General features: G+C 30.3%; 3 protein-coding genes across 3 annotated transcripts; all 3 read left to right on the top strand.

Moving 5' to 3' along the window:
- Positions 1-172: 172 nt before the first annotated feature.
- On the top strand, positions 173-2399 carry LOC123882288 (60S ribosomal protein L18a-2). The gene is made up of 4 exons (XM_045931117.1): positions 173-294; positions 390-505; positions 611-674; positions 1798-2399. Exons 1-4 carry the CDS (start codon positions 280-282, stop codon positions 2137-2139), a joined length of 537 nt encoding a protein of 178 aa, XP_045787073.1. The 5' UTR covers positions 173-279; the 3' UTR covers positions 2140-2399.
- Positions 2400-5408: 3009 nt separating this feature from the next.
- On the top strand, positions 5409-7635 carry LOC123882289 (60S ribosomal protein L18a-2). Its single transcript, XM_045931118.1, has 4 exons — positions 5409-5530; positions 5626-5741; positions 5847-5910; positions 7034-7635. Exons 1-4 carry the CDS (start codon positions 5516-5518, stop codon positions 7373-7375), a joined length of 537 nt encoding a protein of 178 aa, XP_045787074.1. The 5' UTR covers positions 5409-5515; the 3' UTR covers positions 7376-7635.
- A 3006-nt stretch (positions 7636-10641) lies between these two features.
- On the top strand, positions 10642-12868 carry LOC123882286 (60S ribosomal protein L18a-2). Its single transcript, XM_045931114.1, has 4 exons — positions 10642-10763; positions 10859-10974; positions 11080-11143; positions 12267-12868. The coding sequence occupies exons 1-4, from the start codon at positions 10749-10751 to the stop codon at positions 12606-12608; spliced, it is 537 nt and encodes a 178-aa protein (XP_045787070.1). The 5' UTR covers positions 10642-10748; the 3' UTR covers positions 12609-12868.
- The last annotated feature ends 6111 nt before the right edge of the window (positions 12869-18979 follow it).

The raw sequence follows: 18979 nt of genomic DNA, 5'->3' as shown, positions 1-18979 counted from the left end.
CCAAAACATTTTTAAAAAATTTAATTACTCTCTGATTAATTATAATATAAAGACTAATTTGTCCTCAATAAAAAAATATCACAGTCATTATTTCAATAAAAAAAAATCTCAATTGGGCCTTTTTTTTATACAGTGAACCACTTCAATTGGCCCAAACACATTGGCCCATGAAAGCCCACGCCAATTAGGGTTTTAGGTATATATCAACGCTTCCTTCTTCTTCATTCAACCTTTACAAAACAACGCAACAAAATCGCCGGTGCTGGTGTCATCGTAAAAATGGTCGGCTATAAGGTAAATCATACTACGATTAACGATTCAAATCTTTCATTTTCACTTTTTTGTGAATTCTAATACGGTTATTGTGATTGTGATTTTTGTTGAAACAGTTTCACCAGTATCAAATTGTTGGAAGAGCTCTTCCTACTGAAAAAGATGAACATCCGAAGATTTATCGCATGAAACTTTGGGCAACCAATGAAGTTCGTGCCAAATCTAAGTACTGGTATGTAAAAATTTCATTAATTGATTTGTTAATTTTTGAATTTGTGAAAGTGATTAAGTATTTAATTATGATTATTTGTGTTTTTAATAATGGTAATTGTTTTAGGTATTTCTTGAGGAAGATTAAGAAGGTTAAGAAAAGCAATGGACAAGTTTTGGCTATCAATGAGGTATGGATATTGATTGATGGTAGTAGTAAATTGAAATTTGATGGAAGTTTTGTAGTTAAGATGGATTTATAGTTAGGCTGTGTTTGGATTGGATTTATGAATAGCTTATTTGTGTTTATCTACTTGTATATGCACTTGGTAGGTGTTGAGGAGAGCTTAAGAAAACAATTTAAGTTGCATTTTCATAATTTGAGCATTTTGATAAGCAGTCCAATGTAGCTTATAAAAACAGTTCATGACTTATATGAAAATGTTATTTTTGACTATAGAAATTGCTTATATATTAGCCCGTATATGATAAATGCTTATCTCAAAAGTGCTTTGTTAAGTTGTTTAACCAAACAGACCCTACTAACAATGGTGGAGCTAATGTTAATTTGTTAGCATATAAAACAGTGTACGACTTATATGAAAACACTCCTTTTGACCATATAGATTGCTTTTATATTAGCCTGTATATGATAAACACTTGTCTTATAAGCACTTTGTTAAGTTGTTTAACCAAACAGGCCCTTATAACACCTATTGAGCTAATGTTAAAATGGAATAGAAAAACTAATGGTTATATTATATAAAGTATAATTTTGTACCCTGTGGAGAGGAGAATGTTTGGATGAATTGAATAAATATTTCTATGCCAAGAGAGACTCGCTTTGGTGGGAAAGGCATGGTGTTTTTCTGTTTGCTTTGGTATTTTGGCATTAACTATAAATCTTAAGTACTGCTTGTTTAGTGCCGGGTTTAAATTTGCTTTGGTTACTTATTTTGTGAACACACTCTCCAAACTTTTGCATATAATCTGTTTTGTTGACGAAATATGTCAAATCCTGACACAGATAACCTGATGTGCTAATATATCTTCAACGATTTTCCAGTTTTGTTCTTCAAATTTTATGCCTATCTATAAGCATGAAACCAGTGACTAATTATATTATATAGTTGAACTCGAAAACTATGCTCTTTTTTTATTGCATCTTGTTTCAATATTTCTACTTAAATATAGGAAAAGTAAGGCCTATTGAGCTGAAAGAATACTTGTAGTAGGAATAGTGTGTGTTATAATCCATACATTGTAGTGGCTCTTTTGAAATGGTGATTTCCGATACTTTTTTACTTATTGCAGATCTTTGAGAAGAACCCCACCAAAATTAAGAACTTTGGAATTTGGTTGAGATACCAGAGTCGTACTGGTTATCACAACATGTACAAGGAATACCGTGATACTACTCTCAATGGTGCTGTGGAGACAATGTACAACGAAATGGCGTCTCGTCATAGGGTCAGGTTTCCATGCATCCAAATCATTAAGACCGCCACCATCCCAGCCAATCTTTGCAAGAGGGAGAGCACTAAGCAGTTCCACAATTCCAAAATCAAGTTCCCCTTGGTGTTCAAGAAGATTAGGCCACCAACTAGGAGCCTGAAAACAACATACAAAGCAAACAAGCCCAACCTGTTTATGTGATTCAGTGAATCACATTTCCCTTGTCATTTTGGAGTTGCTTTGTTTATCAGTTAGCACATTAAGAGCTTACTGAAGATAATTGTGTTTTAACAAACTTCATTACTAGCAAACTCGGACATAGTTTGCATTTTTTCCTGGTTTGTTATTTATTGAGCATTTTGTTTCATCTTTTTGTTATGCAGTTATTTAGTTTTCTCTTTTTGATGTACTGGTACAAGACTGATTTTGAATTTACTGATAATTACTTTTGTTTCGGATAAGGGATTATAATTTCTTATTTTGTTTGTGGTATCTGATTGCTGGAAAAAAAGTATTTCCAGATGTTCATAGCTAATGAACTAGATTTCTCGAAAGGAAGATTAACACAGTAGTTTATCTGGTAATTGTGCACAACCGTCTAGTTTATTTCACTTACAGTCATTGCTTATTCATTATTATTTGGACTTTCGAGTTTTGATTATTATTTTTCATGAACTTATTTTCAAAAATTAATCACTAGTATTATTTTTCAAAAGAACTTGATACAAGCATAATGTGTATAAACAGTTTTCAAGAGTAACCGATATAGAGAAAATACAACAACAGTGGCATCTACTACATGTAGTGTAGATAGATATACATAGGCTAGTTTGGTATCACGTTCAGCTTGATGAGAAGTACTCCTATAAAATTTTGACAATGTAGAGTGTTTGCAATTTTTTTTAGCACTAATATTAGGAATTTAATTGTAGTAATATTAGTAAGAAGATTTGAATTTAGGTTGACTCATACGCACAAACCCAAATACAATATATTTGAGCACAAATCCAAAAAATTAAAACAAAAGTAATATAGTCACATCAAATATCATCATTTTCATTCTCTTTTTAATTTTTATTATTTATGTGAGTGTGTCTAAACTCTAAACTTATTTTATTTGGGTATGTACCCATTGAAATATTTCTTTGTCTGATATCTCCTTTTTTAGCACTAATATTAGGAATTTAATTGCTAGTACACACGAGATTATAAAGTACCGAATTTTTCTAATCACAGCTCCAAAAAATCTAGTAACACCCAATTTTCATTAAAATTTAATCATTATACTACCTTCGTCCCTTATTATAAGACCTCATTGAGAAAATTAGGAAAATTAAAAAAGTGGGTTGTGATATTAAATTTGTTGAAAATTGATATTGTTTTTATAATTTTATCCTTCAAGAAGGAAAATAAGTTACTCCCTCCGTCCCGAATTATAAGAGAAAATAAAAAAATCACACTTATTAAGAAAAAGTAAAACATGATAATTTGAAATATGTTTTTGTGGGTTTTCATTGGAATAAGTTGCATAGGAAGATGTAAAAACAATTTTTATTGGTTGTTGTTTATTGAGAAAAGGGTAGAAAGAGAAAATTAAATGCAATTTGCATTTAATTTTATGAAAATAAGGAAAAAATATTTTTGAAAATGAGTTTCTCCCTTATAATTTGGGACAAAAAAAATGGGTTTTTTCCCTTATAATTTGGGACGGAGGGAATATTGTTTTTCTAAAGTATTTATTACAGATTGTAGAAAAATATGCACTTTAATTAGGGTATGTTGGTAAAAAAGAATTAATGCATGAAGATAAAGAAAAATCTAAAAAAAGTTTTATATTTAGGGACGAAGGTAGTATAAATTTTTAAAACCATTTTTCATCTTTTTATATTTCTGCTTCACGCGTCTCTCTCATAAACCCCATTAATAATGTGTTCTCTCTCACAAACTTACAAACTCAATTAATGTGTCATTAATCACAATGAAAGATTGAATTTTAAGATATTCCATTAAGACTTTATTTCATAGATTAGTAAATTTAGGTGGTCTATTGAATTAGGATTTCGAAAGACTATTTTGATAAAGAAAAAAAACTTGAAGATTATAAAAACTTAAGTGGAACAAATTATTAGATAAACACTGTAATAGTAACCTGAAACTTACTAATCTATATAGGCTTAAACCATATATGTGTTGCTAATAATTATTCACAAACGTGTGGAAATGTATTATTTTCACATTTATGTAAAATAATGAAGGTTTCTAACATTTTTTATAAAAGAAAAAAAGAGTAAAATAATATGAAGCGACTAAAGAAATGTTAGAAACAATCCTAAGTTTAGCTTGAGTCAAAACCCCTATGACAAACAATGAATATTATTTGTAGCAAGGTCAAATAATTTTTTTAATTTATCAAAATCAAAATTTCTAATTTTATTTACTTTTTTTGAAGCACTAATTTTATTTAATTTTTAAACCAGTTTCTTAAAAAATTTATTATTTTTAAACGAGTTTTTTGCATATTTATTAACATAAATTTTTTAAAATATTAAATATATTTTTAATTCATATAAAATTACGGATCTATAAAGTTTACTCCATAGGGTGCGTTTGATCTGCTAAAAAATAAGGGACTGGACAAGACAACTCCTGCTGTACTGTGTTTGATTTTAAAACTGTTCTTGGTACTGGACAAACTGGGGGCCAAGGGACAGGACAAAACTTGAAATTCTTGTCCCCCACAGAACCACGGGACAACTTTTTGTCCTCAACACAAGTTGTCTAAAATACCAAAATAACCTTTTGTCCACCAAACACCGTACAACACAAAGTTTGTTCAATACCTTAAACGTTTGTCTTGTGCTGTTCTGTCTTGTACTGTCCTGTACTGTTCTGTCTAGTATTTATATTTTGCAGATCAAACGGACTCATATGCTTTATAAATCAGCTGTTTAAATTATGTATGATTCCTTCTATTCTTTGTCTACAGTTACAACATGGTATATATAATGCTTCCTTAATTTCTTATTAAATGATTGTGTAAAACTTTTTTACATCGACACATTCCTATTAAACTCTTTTTTTTTCTTCTGTCAAATAATTTAGTGGTTGGAAATTTTAACCTTAAGATGAATAAATGAGATGTTCGGGGTTCGAACTTCGGCCCATACATAAGGGGCGATGCTCTTCACATGTGAGAGGGTGCATGTCTCTGAAATTTTAAAATTTTCACTAAACCCCTATATTTATTGCATTTTGCACCCCCTGACATTTTTTTATTTTGCACCACTTACCCTAAAGACCAAAACATTTTTAAAAAATTTAATTACTCTCTGATTAATTATAATATAAAGACTAATTTGTCCTCAATAAAAAAATATCACAGTCATTATTTCAATAAAAAAAAATCTCAATTGGGCCTTTTTTTTATACAGTGAACCACTTCAATTGGCCCAAACACATTGGCCCATGAAAGCCCACGCCAATTAGGGTTTTAGGTATATATCAACGCTTCCTTCTTCTTCATTCAACCTTTACAAAACAACGCAACAAAATCGCCGGTGCTGGTGTCATCGTAAAAATGGTCGGCTATAAGGTAAATCATACTACGATTAACGATTCAAATCTTTCATTTTCACTTTTTTGTGAATTCTAATACGGTTATTGTGATTGTGATTTTTGTTGAAACAGTTTCACCAGTATCAAATTGTTGGAAGAGCTCTTCCTACTGAAAAAGATGAACATCCGAAGATTTATCGCATGAAACTTTGGGCAACCAATGAAGTTCGTGCCAAATCTAAGTACTGGTATGTAAAAATTTCATTAATTGATTTGTTAATTTTTGAATTTGTGAAAGTGATTAAGTATTTAATTATGATTATTTGTGTTTTTAATAATGGTAATTGTTTTAGGTATTTCTTGAGGAAGATTAAGAAGGTTAAGAAAAGCAATGGACAAGTTTTGGCTATCAATGAGGTATGGATATTGATTGATGATAGTAGTAAATTGAAATTTGATGGAAGTTTTGTAGTTAAGATGGATTTATAGTTAGGCTGTGTTTGGATTGGATTTATGAATAGCTTATTTGTGTTTATCTACTTGTATATGCACTTGGTAGGTGTTGAGGAGAGCTTAAGAAAACAATTTAAGTTGCATTTTCATAATTTGAGCATTTTGATAAGCAGTCCAATGTAGCTTATAAAAACAGTTCATGACTTATATGAAAATGTTATTTTTGACTATAGAAATTGCTTATATATTAGCCCGTATATGATAAATGCTTATCTCAAAAGTGCTTTGTTAAGTTGTTTAACCAAACAGACCCTACTAACAATGGTGGAGCTAATGTTAATTTGTTAGCATATAAAACAGTGTACGACTTATATGAAAACACTCCTTTTGACCATATAGATTGCTTTTATATTAGCCTGTATATGATAAACACTTGTCTTATAAGCACTTTGTTAAGTTGTTTAACCAAACAGGCCCTTATAACACCTATTGAGCTAATGTTAAAATGGAATAGAAAAACTAATGGTTATATTATATAAAGTATAATTTTGTACCCTGTGGAGAGGAGAATGTTTGGATGAATTGAATAAATATTTCTATGCCAAGAGAGACTCGCTTTGGTGGGAAAGGCATGGTGTTTTTCTGTTTGCTTTGGTATTTTGGCATTAACTATAAATCTTAAGTACTGCTTGTTTAGTGCCGGGTTTAAATTTGCTTTGGTTACTTATTTTGTGAACACACTCTCCAAACTTTTGCATATAATCTGTTTTGTTGACGAAATATGTCAAATCCTGACACAGATAACCTGATGTGCTAATATATCTTCAACGATTTTCCAGTTTTGTTCTTCAAATTTTATGCCTATCTATAAGCATGAAACCAGTGACTAATTATATTATATAGTTGAACTCGAAAACTATGCTCTTTTTTTATTGCATCTTGTTTCAATATTTCTACTTAAATATAGGAAAAGTAAGGCCTATTGAGCTGAAAGAATACTTGTAGTAGGAATAGTGTGTGTTATAATCCATACATTGTAGTGGCTCTTTTGAAATGGTGATTTCCGATACTTTTTTACTTATTGCAGATCTTTGAGAAGAACCCCACCAAAATTAAGAACTTTGGAATTTGGTTGAGATACCAGAGTCGTACTGGTTATCACAACATGTACAAGGAATACCGTGATACTACTCTCAATGGTGCTGTGGAGACAATGTACAACGAAATGGCGTCTCGTCATAGGGTCAGGTTTCCATGCATCCAAATCATTAAGACCGCCACCATCCCAGCCAATCTTTGCAAGAGGGAGAGCACTAAGCAGTTCCACAATTCCAAAATCAAGTTCCCCTTGGTGTTCAAGAAGATTAGGCCACCAACTAGGAGCCTGAAAACAACATACAAAGCAAACAAGCCCAACCTGTTTATGTGATTCAGTGAATCACATTTCCCTTGTCATTTTGGAGTTGCTTTGTTTATCAGTTAGCACATTAAGAGCTTACTGAAGATAATTGTGTTTTAACAAACTTCATTACTAGCAAACTCGGACATAGTTTGCATTTTTTCCTGGTTTGTTATTTATTGAGCATTTTGTTTCATCTTTTTGTTATGCAGTTATTTAGTTTTCTCTTTTTGATGTACTGGTACAAGACTGATTTTGAATTTACTGATAATTACTTTTGTTTCGGATAAGGGATTATAATTTCTTATTTTGTTTGTGGTATCTGATTGCTGGAAAAAAAGTATTTCCAGATGTTCATAGCTAATGAACTAGATTTCTCGAAAGGAAGATTAACACAGTAGTTTATCTGGTAATTGTGCACAACCGTCTAGTTTATTTCACTTACAGTCATTGCTTATTCATTATTATTTGGACTTTCGAGTTTTGATTATTATTTTTCATGAACTTATTTTCAAAAATTAATCACTAGTATTATTTTTCAAAAGAACTTGATACAAGCATAATGTGTATAAACAGTTTTCAAGAGTAACCGATATAGAGAAAATACAACAACAGTGGCATCTACTACATGTAGTGTAGATAGATATACATAGGCTAGTTTGGTATCACGTTCAGCTTGATGAGAAGTACTCCTATAAAATTTTGACAATGTAGAGTGTTTGCAATTTTTTTTAGCACTAATATTAGGAATTTAATTGTAGTAATATTAGTAAGAAGATTTGAATTTAGGTTGACTCATACGCACAAACCCAAATACAATATATTTGAGCACAAATCCAAAAAATTAAAACAAAAGTAATATAGTCACATCAAATATCATCATTTTCATTCTCTTTTTAATTTTTATTATTTATGTGAGTGTGTCTAAACTCTAAACTTATTTTATTTGGGTATGTACCCATTGAAATATTTCTTTGTCTGATATCTCCTTTTTTAGCACATATTAGGAATTTAATTGCTAGTACACACGAGATTATAAAGTACCGAATTTTTCTAATCACACCTCCAAAAAATCTAGTAACACCCAATTTTCATTAAAATTTAATCATTATACTACCTTCGTCCCTTATTATAAGACCTCATTGAGAAAATTAGGAAAATTAAAAAAGTGGGTTGTGATATTAAATTTGTTGAAAATTGATATTGTTTTTATAATTTTATCCTTCAAGAAGGAAAATAAGTTACTCCCTCCGTCCCGAATTATAAGAGAAAATAAAAAAATCACACTTATTAAGAAAAAGTAAAACATGATAATTTGAAATATGTTTTTGTGGGTTTTCATTGGAATAAGTTGCATAGGAAGATGTAAAAACAATTTTTATTGGTTGTTGTTTATTGAGAAAAGGGTAGAAAGAGAAAATTAAATGCAATTTGCATTTAATTTTATGAAAATAAGGAAAAAATATTTTTGAAAATGAGTTTCTCCCTTATAATTTGGGACAAAAAAAATGGGTTTTTTCCCTTATAATTTGGGACAGAGGGAATATTGTTTTTCTAAAGTATTTATTACAGATTGTAGAAAAATATGCACTTTAATTAGGGTATGTTGGTAAAAAAGAATTAATGCATGAAGATAAAGAAAAATCTAAAAAAAGTTTTATATTTAGGGACGAAGGTAGTATAAATTTTTAAAACCATTTTTCATCTTTTTATATTTCTGCTTCACGCGTCTCTCTCATAAACCCCATTAATAATGTGTGCTCTCTCACAAACTTACAAACTCAATTAATGTGTCATTAATCACAATGAAAGATTGAATTTTAAGATATTCCATTAAGACTTTATTTCATAGATTAGTAAATTTAGGGGGTCTATTGAATTAGGATTTCGAAAGACTATTTTGAGAAAGAAAAAAAACTTGAAGATTATAAAAACTTAAGTGGAACAAATTATTAGATAAACACTGTAATAGTAACCTGAAACTTACTAATCTATATAGGCTTAAACCATATATGTGTTGCTAATAATTATTCACAAACGTGTGGAAATGTATTATTTTCACATTTATGTAAAATAATGAAGGTTTCTAACATTTTTTATAAAAGAAAAAAAGAGTAAAATAATATGAAGCGACTAAAGAAATGTTAGAAACAATCCTAAGTTTAGCTTGAGTCAAAACCCCTATGACAAACAATGAATATTATTTGTAGCAAGGTCAAATAATTTTTTTAATTTATCAAAATCAAAATTTCTAATTTTATTTACTTTTTTTGAAGCACTAATTTTATTTAATTTTTAAACCAGTTTCTTAAAAAATTTATTATTTTTAAACGAGTTTTTTGCATATTTATTAACATAAATTTTTTAAAATATTAAATATATTTTTAATTCATATAAAATTACGGATCTATAAAGTTTACTCCATAGGGTGCGTTTGATCTGCTAAAAAATAAGGGACTGGACAAGACAACTCCTGCTGTACTGTGTTTGATTTTAAAACTGTTCTTGGTACTGGACAAACTGGGGGCCAAGGGACAGGACAAAACTTGAAATTCTTGTCCCCCACAGAACCACGGGACAACTTTTTGTCCTCAACACAAGTTGTCTAAAATACCAAAATAACCTTTTGTCCACCAAACACCGTACAACACAAAGTTTGTTCAATACCTTAAACGTTTGTCTTGTGCTGTTCTGTCTTGTACTGTCCTGTACTGTTCTGTCTAGTATTTATATTTTGCAGATCAAACGGACTCATATGCTTTATAAATCAGCTGTTTAAATTATGTATGATTCCTTCTATTCTTTGTCTACAGTTACAACATGGTATATATAATGCTTCCTTAATTTCTTATTAAATGATCGTGTAAAACTTTTTTACATCGACACATTCCTATTAAACTCTTTTTTTTTCTTCTGTCAAATAATTTAGTGGTTGGAAATTTTAACCTTAAGATGAATAAATGAGATGTTCGGGGTTCGAACTTCGGCCCATACATAAGGGGCGATGCTCTTCACATGTGAGAGGGTGCATGTCTCTGAAATTTTAAAATTTTCACTAAACCCCTATATTTATTGCATTTTGCACCCCCTGACATTTTTTATTTTGCACCACTTACCCTAAAGACCAAAACATTTTTAAAAAATTTAATTACTCTCTGATTAATTATAATATAAAGACTAATTTGTCCTCAATAAAAAAATATCACAGTCATTATTTCAATAAAAAAAAATCTCAATTGGGCCTTTTTTTTATACAGTGAACCACTTCAATTGGCCCAAACACATTGGCCCATGAAAGCCCACGCCAATTAGGGTTTTAGGTATATATCAACGCTTCCTTCTTCTTCATTCAACCTTTACAAAACAACGCAACAAAATCGCCGGTGCTGGTGTCATCGTAAAAATGGTCGGCTATAAGGTAAATCATACTACGATTAACGATTCAAATCTTTCATTTTCACTTTTTTGTGAATTCTAATACGGTTATTGTGATTGTGATTTTTGTTGAAACAGTTTCACCAGTATCAAATTGTTGGAAGAGCTCTTCCTACTGAAAAAGATGAACATCCGAAGATTTATCGCATGAAACTTTGGGCAACCAATGAAGTTCGTGCCAAATCTAAGTACTGGTATGTAAAAATTTCATTAATTGATTTGTTAATTTTTGAATTTGTGAAAGTGATTAAGTATTTAATTATGATTATTTTTGTTTTTAATAATGGTAATTGTTTTAGGTATTTCTTGAGGAAGATTAAGAAGGTTAAGAAAAGCAATGGACAAGTTTTGGCTATCAATGAGGTATGGATATTGATTGATGATAGTAGTAAATTGAAATTTGATGGAAGTTTTGTAGTTAAGATGGATTTATAGTTAGGCTGTGTTTGGATTGGATTTATGAATAGCTTATTTGTGTTTATCTACTTGTATATGCACTTGGTAGGTGTTGAGGAGAGCTTAAGAAAACAATTTAAGTTGCATTTTCATAATTTGAGCATTTTGATAAGCAGTCCAATGTAGCTTATAAAAACAGTTCATGACTTATATGAAAATGTTATTTTTGACTATAGAAATTGCTTATATATTAGCCCGTATATGATAAATGCTTATCTCAAAAGTGCTTTGTTAAGTTGTTTAACCAAACAGACCCTACTAACAATGGTGGAGCTAATGTTAATTTGTTAGCATATAAAACAGTGTACGACTTATATGAAAACACTCCTTTTGACCATATAGATTGCTTTTATATTAGCCTGTATATGATAAACACTTGTCTTATAAGCACTTTGTTAAGTTGTTTAACCAAACAGGCCCTTATAACACCTATTGAGCTAATGTTAAAATGGAATAGAAAAACTAATGGTTATATTATATAAAGTATAATTTTGTACCCTGTGGAGAGGAGAATGTTTGGATGAATTGAATAAATATTTCTATGCCAAGAGAGACTCGCTTTGGTGGGAAAGGCATGGTGTTTTTCTGTTTGCTTTGGTATTTTGGCATTAACTATAAATCTTAAGTACTGCTTGTTTAGTGCCGGGTTTAAATTTGCTTTGGTTACTTATTTTGTGAACACACTCTCCAAACTTTTGCATATAATCTGTTTTGTTGACGAAATATGTCAAATCCTGACACAGATAACCTGATGTGCTAATATATCTTCAACGATTTTCCAGTTTTGTTCTTCAAATTTTATGCCTATCTATAAGCATGAAACCAGTGACTAATTATATTATATAGTTGAACTCGAAAACTATGCTCTTTTTTTATTGCATCTTGTTTCAATATTTCTACTTAAATATAGGAAAAGTAAGGCCTATTGAGCTGAAAGAATACTTGTAGTAGGAATAGTGTGTGTTATAATCCATACATTGTAGTGGCTCTTTTGAAATGGTGATTTCCGATACTTTTTTACTTATTGCAGATCTTTGAGAAGAACCCCACCAAAATTAAGAACTTTGGAATTTGGTTGAGATACCAGAGTCGTACTGGTTATCACAACATGTACAAGGAATACCGTGATACTACTCTCAATGGTGCTGTGGAGACAATGTACAACGAAATGGCATCTCGTCATAGGGTCAGGTTTCCATGCATCCAAATCATTAAGACCGCCACCATCCCAGCCAATCTTTGCAAGAGGGAGAGCACTAAGCAGTTCCACAATTCCAAAATCAAGTTCCCCTTGGTGTTCAAGAAGATTAGGCCACCAACTAGGAGCCTGAAAACAACATACAAAGCAAACAAGCCCAACCTGTTTATGTGATTCAGTGAATCACATTTCCCTTGTCATTTTGGAGTTGCTTTGTTTATCAGTTAGCACATTAAGAGCTTACTGAAGATAATTGTGTTTTAACAAACTTCATTACTAGCAAACTCGGACATAGTTTGCATTTTTTCCTGGTTTGTTATTTATTGAGCATTTTGTTTCATCTTTTTGTTATGCAGTTATTTAGTTTTCTCTTTTTGATGTACTGGTACAAGACTGATTTTGAATTTACTGATAATTACTTTTGTTTCGGATAAGGGATTATAATTTCTTATTTTGTTTGTGGTATCTGATTGCTGGAAAAAAAGTATTTCCAGATGTTCATAGCTAATGAACTAGATTTCTCGAAAGGAAGATTAACACAGTAGTTTATCTGGTAATTGTGCACAACCGTCTAGTTTATTTCACTTACAGTCATTGCTTATTCATTATTATTTGGACTTTCGAGTTTTGATTATTATTTTTCATGAACTTATTTTCAAAAATTAATCACTAGTATTATTTTTCAAAAGAACTTGATACAAGCATAATGTGTATAAACAGTTTTCAAGAGTAACCGATATAGAGAAAATACAACAACAGTGGCATCTACTACATGTAGTGTAGATAGATATACATAGGCTAGTTTGGTATCACGTTCAGCTTGATGAGAAGTACTCCTATAAAATTTTGACAATGTAGAGTGTTTGCAATTTTTTTTAGCACTAATATTAGGAATTTAATTGTAGTAATATTAGTAAGAAGATTTGAATTTAGGTTGACTCATACGCACAAACCCAAATACAATATATTTGAGCACAAATCCAAAAAATTAAAACAAAAGTAATATAGTCACATCAAATATCATCATTTTCATTCTCTTTTTAATTTTTATTATTTATGTGAGTGTGTCTAAACTCTAAACTTATTTTATTTGGGTATGTACCCATTGAAATATTTCTTTGTCTGATATCTCCTTTTTTAGCACTAATATTAGGAATTTAATTGCTAGTACACACGAGATTATAAAGTACCGAATTTTTCTAATCACAGCTCCAAAAAATCTAGTAACACCCAATTTTCATTAAAATTTAATCATTATACTACCTTCGTCCCTTATTATAAGACCTCATTGAGAAAATTAGGAAAATTAAAAAAGTGGGTTGTGATATTAAATTTGTTGAAAATTGATATTGTTTTTATAATTTTATCCTTCAAGAAGGAAAATAAGTTACTCCCTCCGTCCCGAATTATAAGAGAAAATAAAAAAATCACACTTATTAAGAAAAAGTAAAACATGATAATTTGAAATATGTTTTTGTGGGTTTTCATTGGAATAAGTTGCATAGGAAGATGTAAAAACAATTTTTATTGGTTGTTGTTTATTGAGAAAAGGGTAGAAAGAGAAAATTAAATGCAATTTGCATTTAATTTTATGAAAATAAGGAAAAAATATTCTTGAAAATGAGTTTCTCCCTTATAATTTGGGACAAAAAAAATGGGTTTTTTCCCTTATAATTTGGGACGGAGGGAATATTGTTTTTCTAAAGTATTTATTACAGATTGTAGAAAAATATGCACTTTAATTAGGGTATGTTGGTAAAAAAGAATTAATGCATGAAGATAAAGAAAAATCTAAAAAAAGTTTTATATTTAGGGACGAAGGTAGTATAAATTTTTAAAACCATTTTTCATCTTTTTATATTTCTGCTTCACGCGTCTCTCTCATAAACCCCATTAATAATGTGTTCTCTCTCACAAACTTACAAACTCAATTAATGTGTCATTAATCACAATGAAAGATTGAATTTTAAGATATTCCATTAAGACTTTATTTCATAGATTAGTAAATTTAGGGGGTCTATTGAATTAGGATTTCGAAAGACTATTTTGAGAAAGAAAAAAAACTTGAAGATTTTAAAAAAATTTGTGGGATTGTATGTTGGAACATGATGTGAAATTGAAGGAAGAAACTTGGTATAGAATAAACACAAGTTATGAACTAAGTGGAGTGTGAATTTGAAAAAAACAATTTTAAGTCCCACATTGGAGGGAACACAACCCTTAGTAGTGTTTATATATTGAAAAGTAACCTCTTGGGGTGTGCCCCAAGGGTTACCTAGTTTTGTAAACGGGTGACCACACACTCCTTGTCGTATAACACGCGCACGCGCCGTCGTCTGGATCAGGCCGGGCTTGGGCTTGGGCCTTGGTGATATATTAATTTTTTAATACTAAGATAAAGAAAAAATTTATTTTTTCTTTACGTGCGTGAGCTTTAAATTTTCGCACATGTTAATTGTGCGTGAGACCAAGTCATCGATGCTGTGTCTGCGCATATCCGTTGCTCAGTCAAATTTTTGTTCCTAAATATCTGGTCACGTTTTTGATCAGTTTTTGAAATTTAACTGATTCCTAAAATTCAGTAATACAGTTGCCCACTTCCTCAAATTCGGTTTTCAAATTATACGATAAATAGTAGCTTTTTGTTTTGTCATTCTTCAGTTCATACAAGTCTCTGATTACAATTTTTTCTTTCTCTCTGCTTGCCTTCTTCACGAAAATAAATTCTTTCTTTCTTTGTTGTTTCATCCAGTAGCTTTGCAGCCATAGAGAATTGATACTCTTGTATCCATTATTGAATTGATTCATCGAATCAATAGAGAAGGGTGTATCTCTACCCGAATTCTACAGTGCAGTAGCAATTCGGTATTAAATTGTGAATGCTGTTTTATCCTAGATACTTCACGATTGATAGTCTACTCTGCACAATTTTGAGTAGTACCGTGAAACGTCTTAAAGAGAGCGTATTCACCCGCAAATCAGCCGATAATATTTTTACAGTAGTAGCATTTTCGAATTTTTAAAAAAAAAATCAAAAACAACAGATTTCTAGCATAGAACTTTAAGATTTCATAGTACTTTATGAATATTTAGGGTTTCTTAACATATTTGAACCTATTCCTCCATAAAAATTTCACGGTGGTTTATGGATTTTTAACATTTCTCCATAACATATTCTGATTTTTCTCTTGTAATTGAATATTGGGTTCATAATCATTGTCTTCATAATTTGATAAGATATATTTTAAAAAATTGATTGAATAGATCATATGATGATATATATATAAAAAAAAAAAAAACAGGTTGAAGAAACAGAAAGGAAAATTTTAAAAAATGAATAGATCATATATAAAAAAATTAACACTGAATCGGTTGCCATGTTATGTTATTTCAATATGCATGCATATATACAACAGGTACCTTTTCTTTTAAATATATATACGTAAAATCGGTTGCCATTGGGGTACCGTATATTCAACATCGCAGCACGAACAATATTTCAAAATAGTATGCACATGATTGCGATTTAAAAGAAGATAGACAAATCATTGGATTGAAAGTTTATATTATATAGATTATTCATGTAAATTTTTTAAAAAATTGAAAATCATTTAATGTATTACTGAAACCCACCAAGATTACGGTTTATGAATTTTTATGAAATGTCGTTAATCTTGGCGGGTTTCGATAACACATCAAATGATTTTTAATTTTTTAAAATTTTTTTATGGATGATCTATATAATACTCCATCCGTCCCAAAATAAATGACTTGTTTGACCACAATTACGTTTGTCAATGCACATCTTTAATCGTTAATATCTTTAGTTATGTATTATTAAAAATTATAAAGTTGTATATTTTAAAAATACTCGTCGAGACAAATCAAACAACATCTCATATGATAATATTTGCATATATATATTAGTAGAAAAATAAGGTCAAAGGAGATCATATGAATAGTATACCAAGTCAAAAAAATGTCATTTATTTTGGGACGGAGGGAGTATAAATTTTTAATCTAATAGTGAATTTTAAAAAATTTGTATTCGTTATAGAGTTATTGACAAGTGGTGCACCATGCACCACTTTTTTTTAACCATGCACCACTTATCCCACTCTTTCATTTTAGACAAAGCCCTAAAATACAACATATGTTTAAAGGAATTTGCAATTATGCATTTATGCTACACCGTGAGAGAGATATCAAAATATTTAAAGTTTGATTGAACCCTTTTTTTCATTCACACGTTTGAATTTGAAGGCGTAGCATGTATGAAGGCATACGCAGGCACTTTAATGGGCTATTTAGGGTAAAGGAATAAAAATAAGGATAATAATGTTAACATGTGTCCTAAGTTATCAAGATAAATGTGATAAATTTTTATTAGAATTTGTGCATTGAACTCTTTAAATATTAAATATTTTATATCAATAAATGTTAAATTTTTACGTTTAGGTAGCTTAACATGTGACATACCCTAAAAATAAAACCACACACTAGAGTTAGTGGTGATTAATTACAGTAATTAATTGATATTTAAATTAATGGTTAAAATAATGAGTTCCTCTTGAAGTCAATATATCTCTTCTTATATTAAAATAGGCTCATACTACACAGTGTCTTCCGAACACTTGTTAAGCATATCAAAAAAGAAAATTAAAGAAAAAATTAATTGTGGAAACATAACTTTCTACAATTTTAACGCATTAAATGCACTAATTCCAAGAAAAAGTTTATATTCCCACTCCGATTCTTAATATAAAAAACAAACTATTTTTTAGGTTCATTAAAAAACTAATATATTTAGTCTACATCGTAAGTGCTCATGTACATATAATATACACCTCCATATGTGTATATATATTACACGATGTACTGGCTTTATTCATTAATGAATGAGATCATCATTTTCACTCAATCATTCAAGTTCAACTCATAATACGTCATTCCCTACTATATATTATCATACCAAGTTTCTTGTATCACTAGTAGTATTTTTCAAATGAACTTTTTTCAAAAGGACTTTATACAAGCATAATGTGTACAAACAGTTTTCAAGAGTAACAGATACAGAAAAATATACTAGTTTTAAGGTAAAATTATATTTGAGTTTTTTTATTTTATTTATCTATAACATTTTAGTTTTTATTTTCACATATAATTTTCACATTTTATCTTTTTTCATGAGGTTTTAGTAACATAATCTCTCGATAAAAGTGTTCAATTGTGTCTACCGTCCTATATTCCTTGCCAAAGCAACCTGAAAATAACGAAACAATTAATTGACAACAACAATATTAAAATATAATTATCATCGCTTTACTACTCTAAGCATCAAACAAATACTAGTATTTACTATTTAACACTCAGACCCATAGTCGCTTCTGTGAATTTTGGTGCCCCGGGCAAACGAAAATGCGTTTATAAGATTGAATTAGAAATTAGAAAATTAATCAATGATTCACTTAATAATTATATTCATTCAAGCGATACCTAAAAAAAACTATGTCCCTCTTACTCCTCCAAAAGGATAAAGTACAAATTGTTGGATTTTTTATAATCAAACTTCATAAAGCATAGATAAATAAGAGGCATAAAACAAAGGATAAATCACAAATAAAAATAATATTTTAATTAATTGTGTGTTGAAATACATAGCACAAAGAATATTTATATATACTAGTGGCCGCGTCCTGTCTGTGTCTAACTAGTTGTCTATTATGTAAATTTATGTAAAAAAAAAAAATCACGTCTTATGTTATGGTGAGTTTATTAATAAATTATTTTTTCTGCTAAAAAAATCAAGGATATTGTTGGTATTATGAAAAGTCCACACTAAAAAATTTTGTATCCTCTTTATATATAGGTATAGATACCCAAATGACAGGGACCACATATCTAATTGACCAAACATCATAACCTAAAAAAATATACTTTTGACTGTGATTATTGGCAAAGGTGTTCGCGGTTCGTGTAACAGCCCGGCCCACCAACTTAGGTGGTCCCGACACTACCACCTCACGATATTCTCTACCTCCCTTACTAGTAGATTAGAACTTTTCAACAAGATGCAAGAGGAAAGGGTTAAACCAAGTGTGTTTACAATGTTGAGCTTGTTAAATGCTTGTGCTCATTTAGGAGCTCAAGACTTAGAGCAAATAAGTAACTTGCAGAACAAGTTAACTAGTTGGCTATTTTTTTTAGTTAGAATTGAGCTACAATATTGTAAGACCATGTGCAATGGGAAATTGTTTTGGTGTTGAATGGGGGGTTTAATGTGTTGAATGATTGGAGGAAGGGTGTTAAAGATGAGGTGGAGGAGGGAAGTGTTGAAAACTTTCAACATGTTGAATCCTGCCTAGGGCCGGTTTTGGGCCAGGGCAGGCAGGGCCCGAGCCCAGGGCCTCCAATTTTTGGGGGGCTCAATATTTTTTTCAGACCCAACATGTAAACAGTAGTTAAGTAGATTTTCCGCTAAATTATAACACAAAATGAAGATGGCTTTAGTGGTTGGTGATTGAGATGTTTTGAGTTCAGTACCA

The sequence above is a fragment of the Trifolium pratense genome, linkage group LG4, assembly GCF_020283565.1.
Source record: "Trifolium pratense cultivar HEN17-A07 linkage group LG4, ARS_RC_1.1, whole genome shotgun sequence".
Classification (NCBI taxonomy): Eukaryota; Viridiplantae; Streptophyta; class Magnoliopsida; order Fabales; family Fabaceae; genus Trifolium; species Trifolium pratense.
This window is presented reverse-complemented; position numbering and strand designations above follow the sequence as displayed.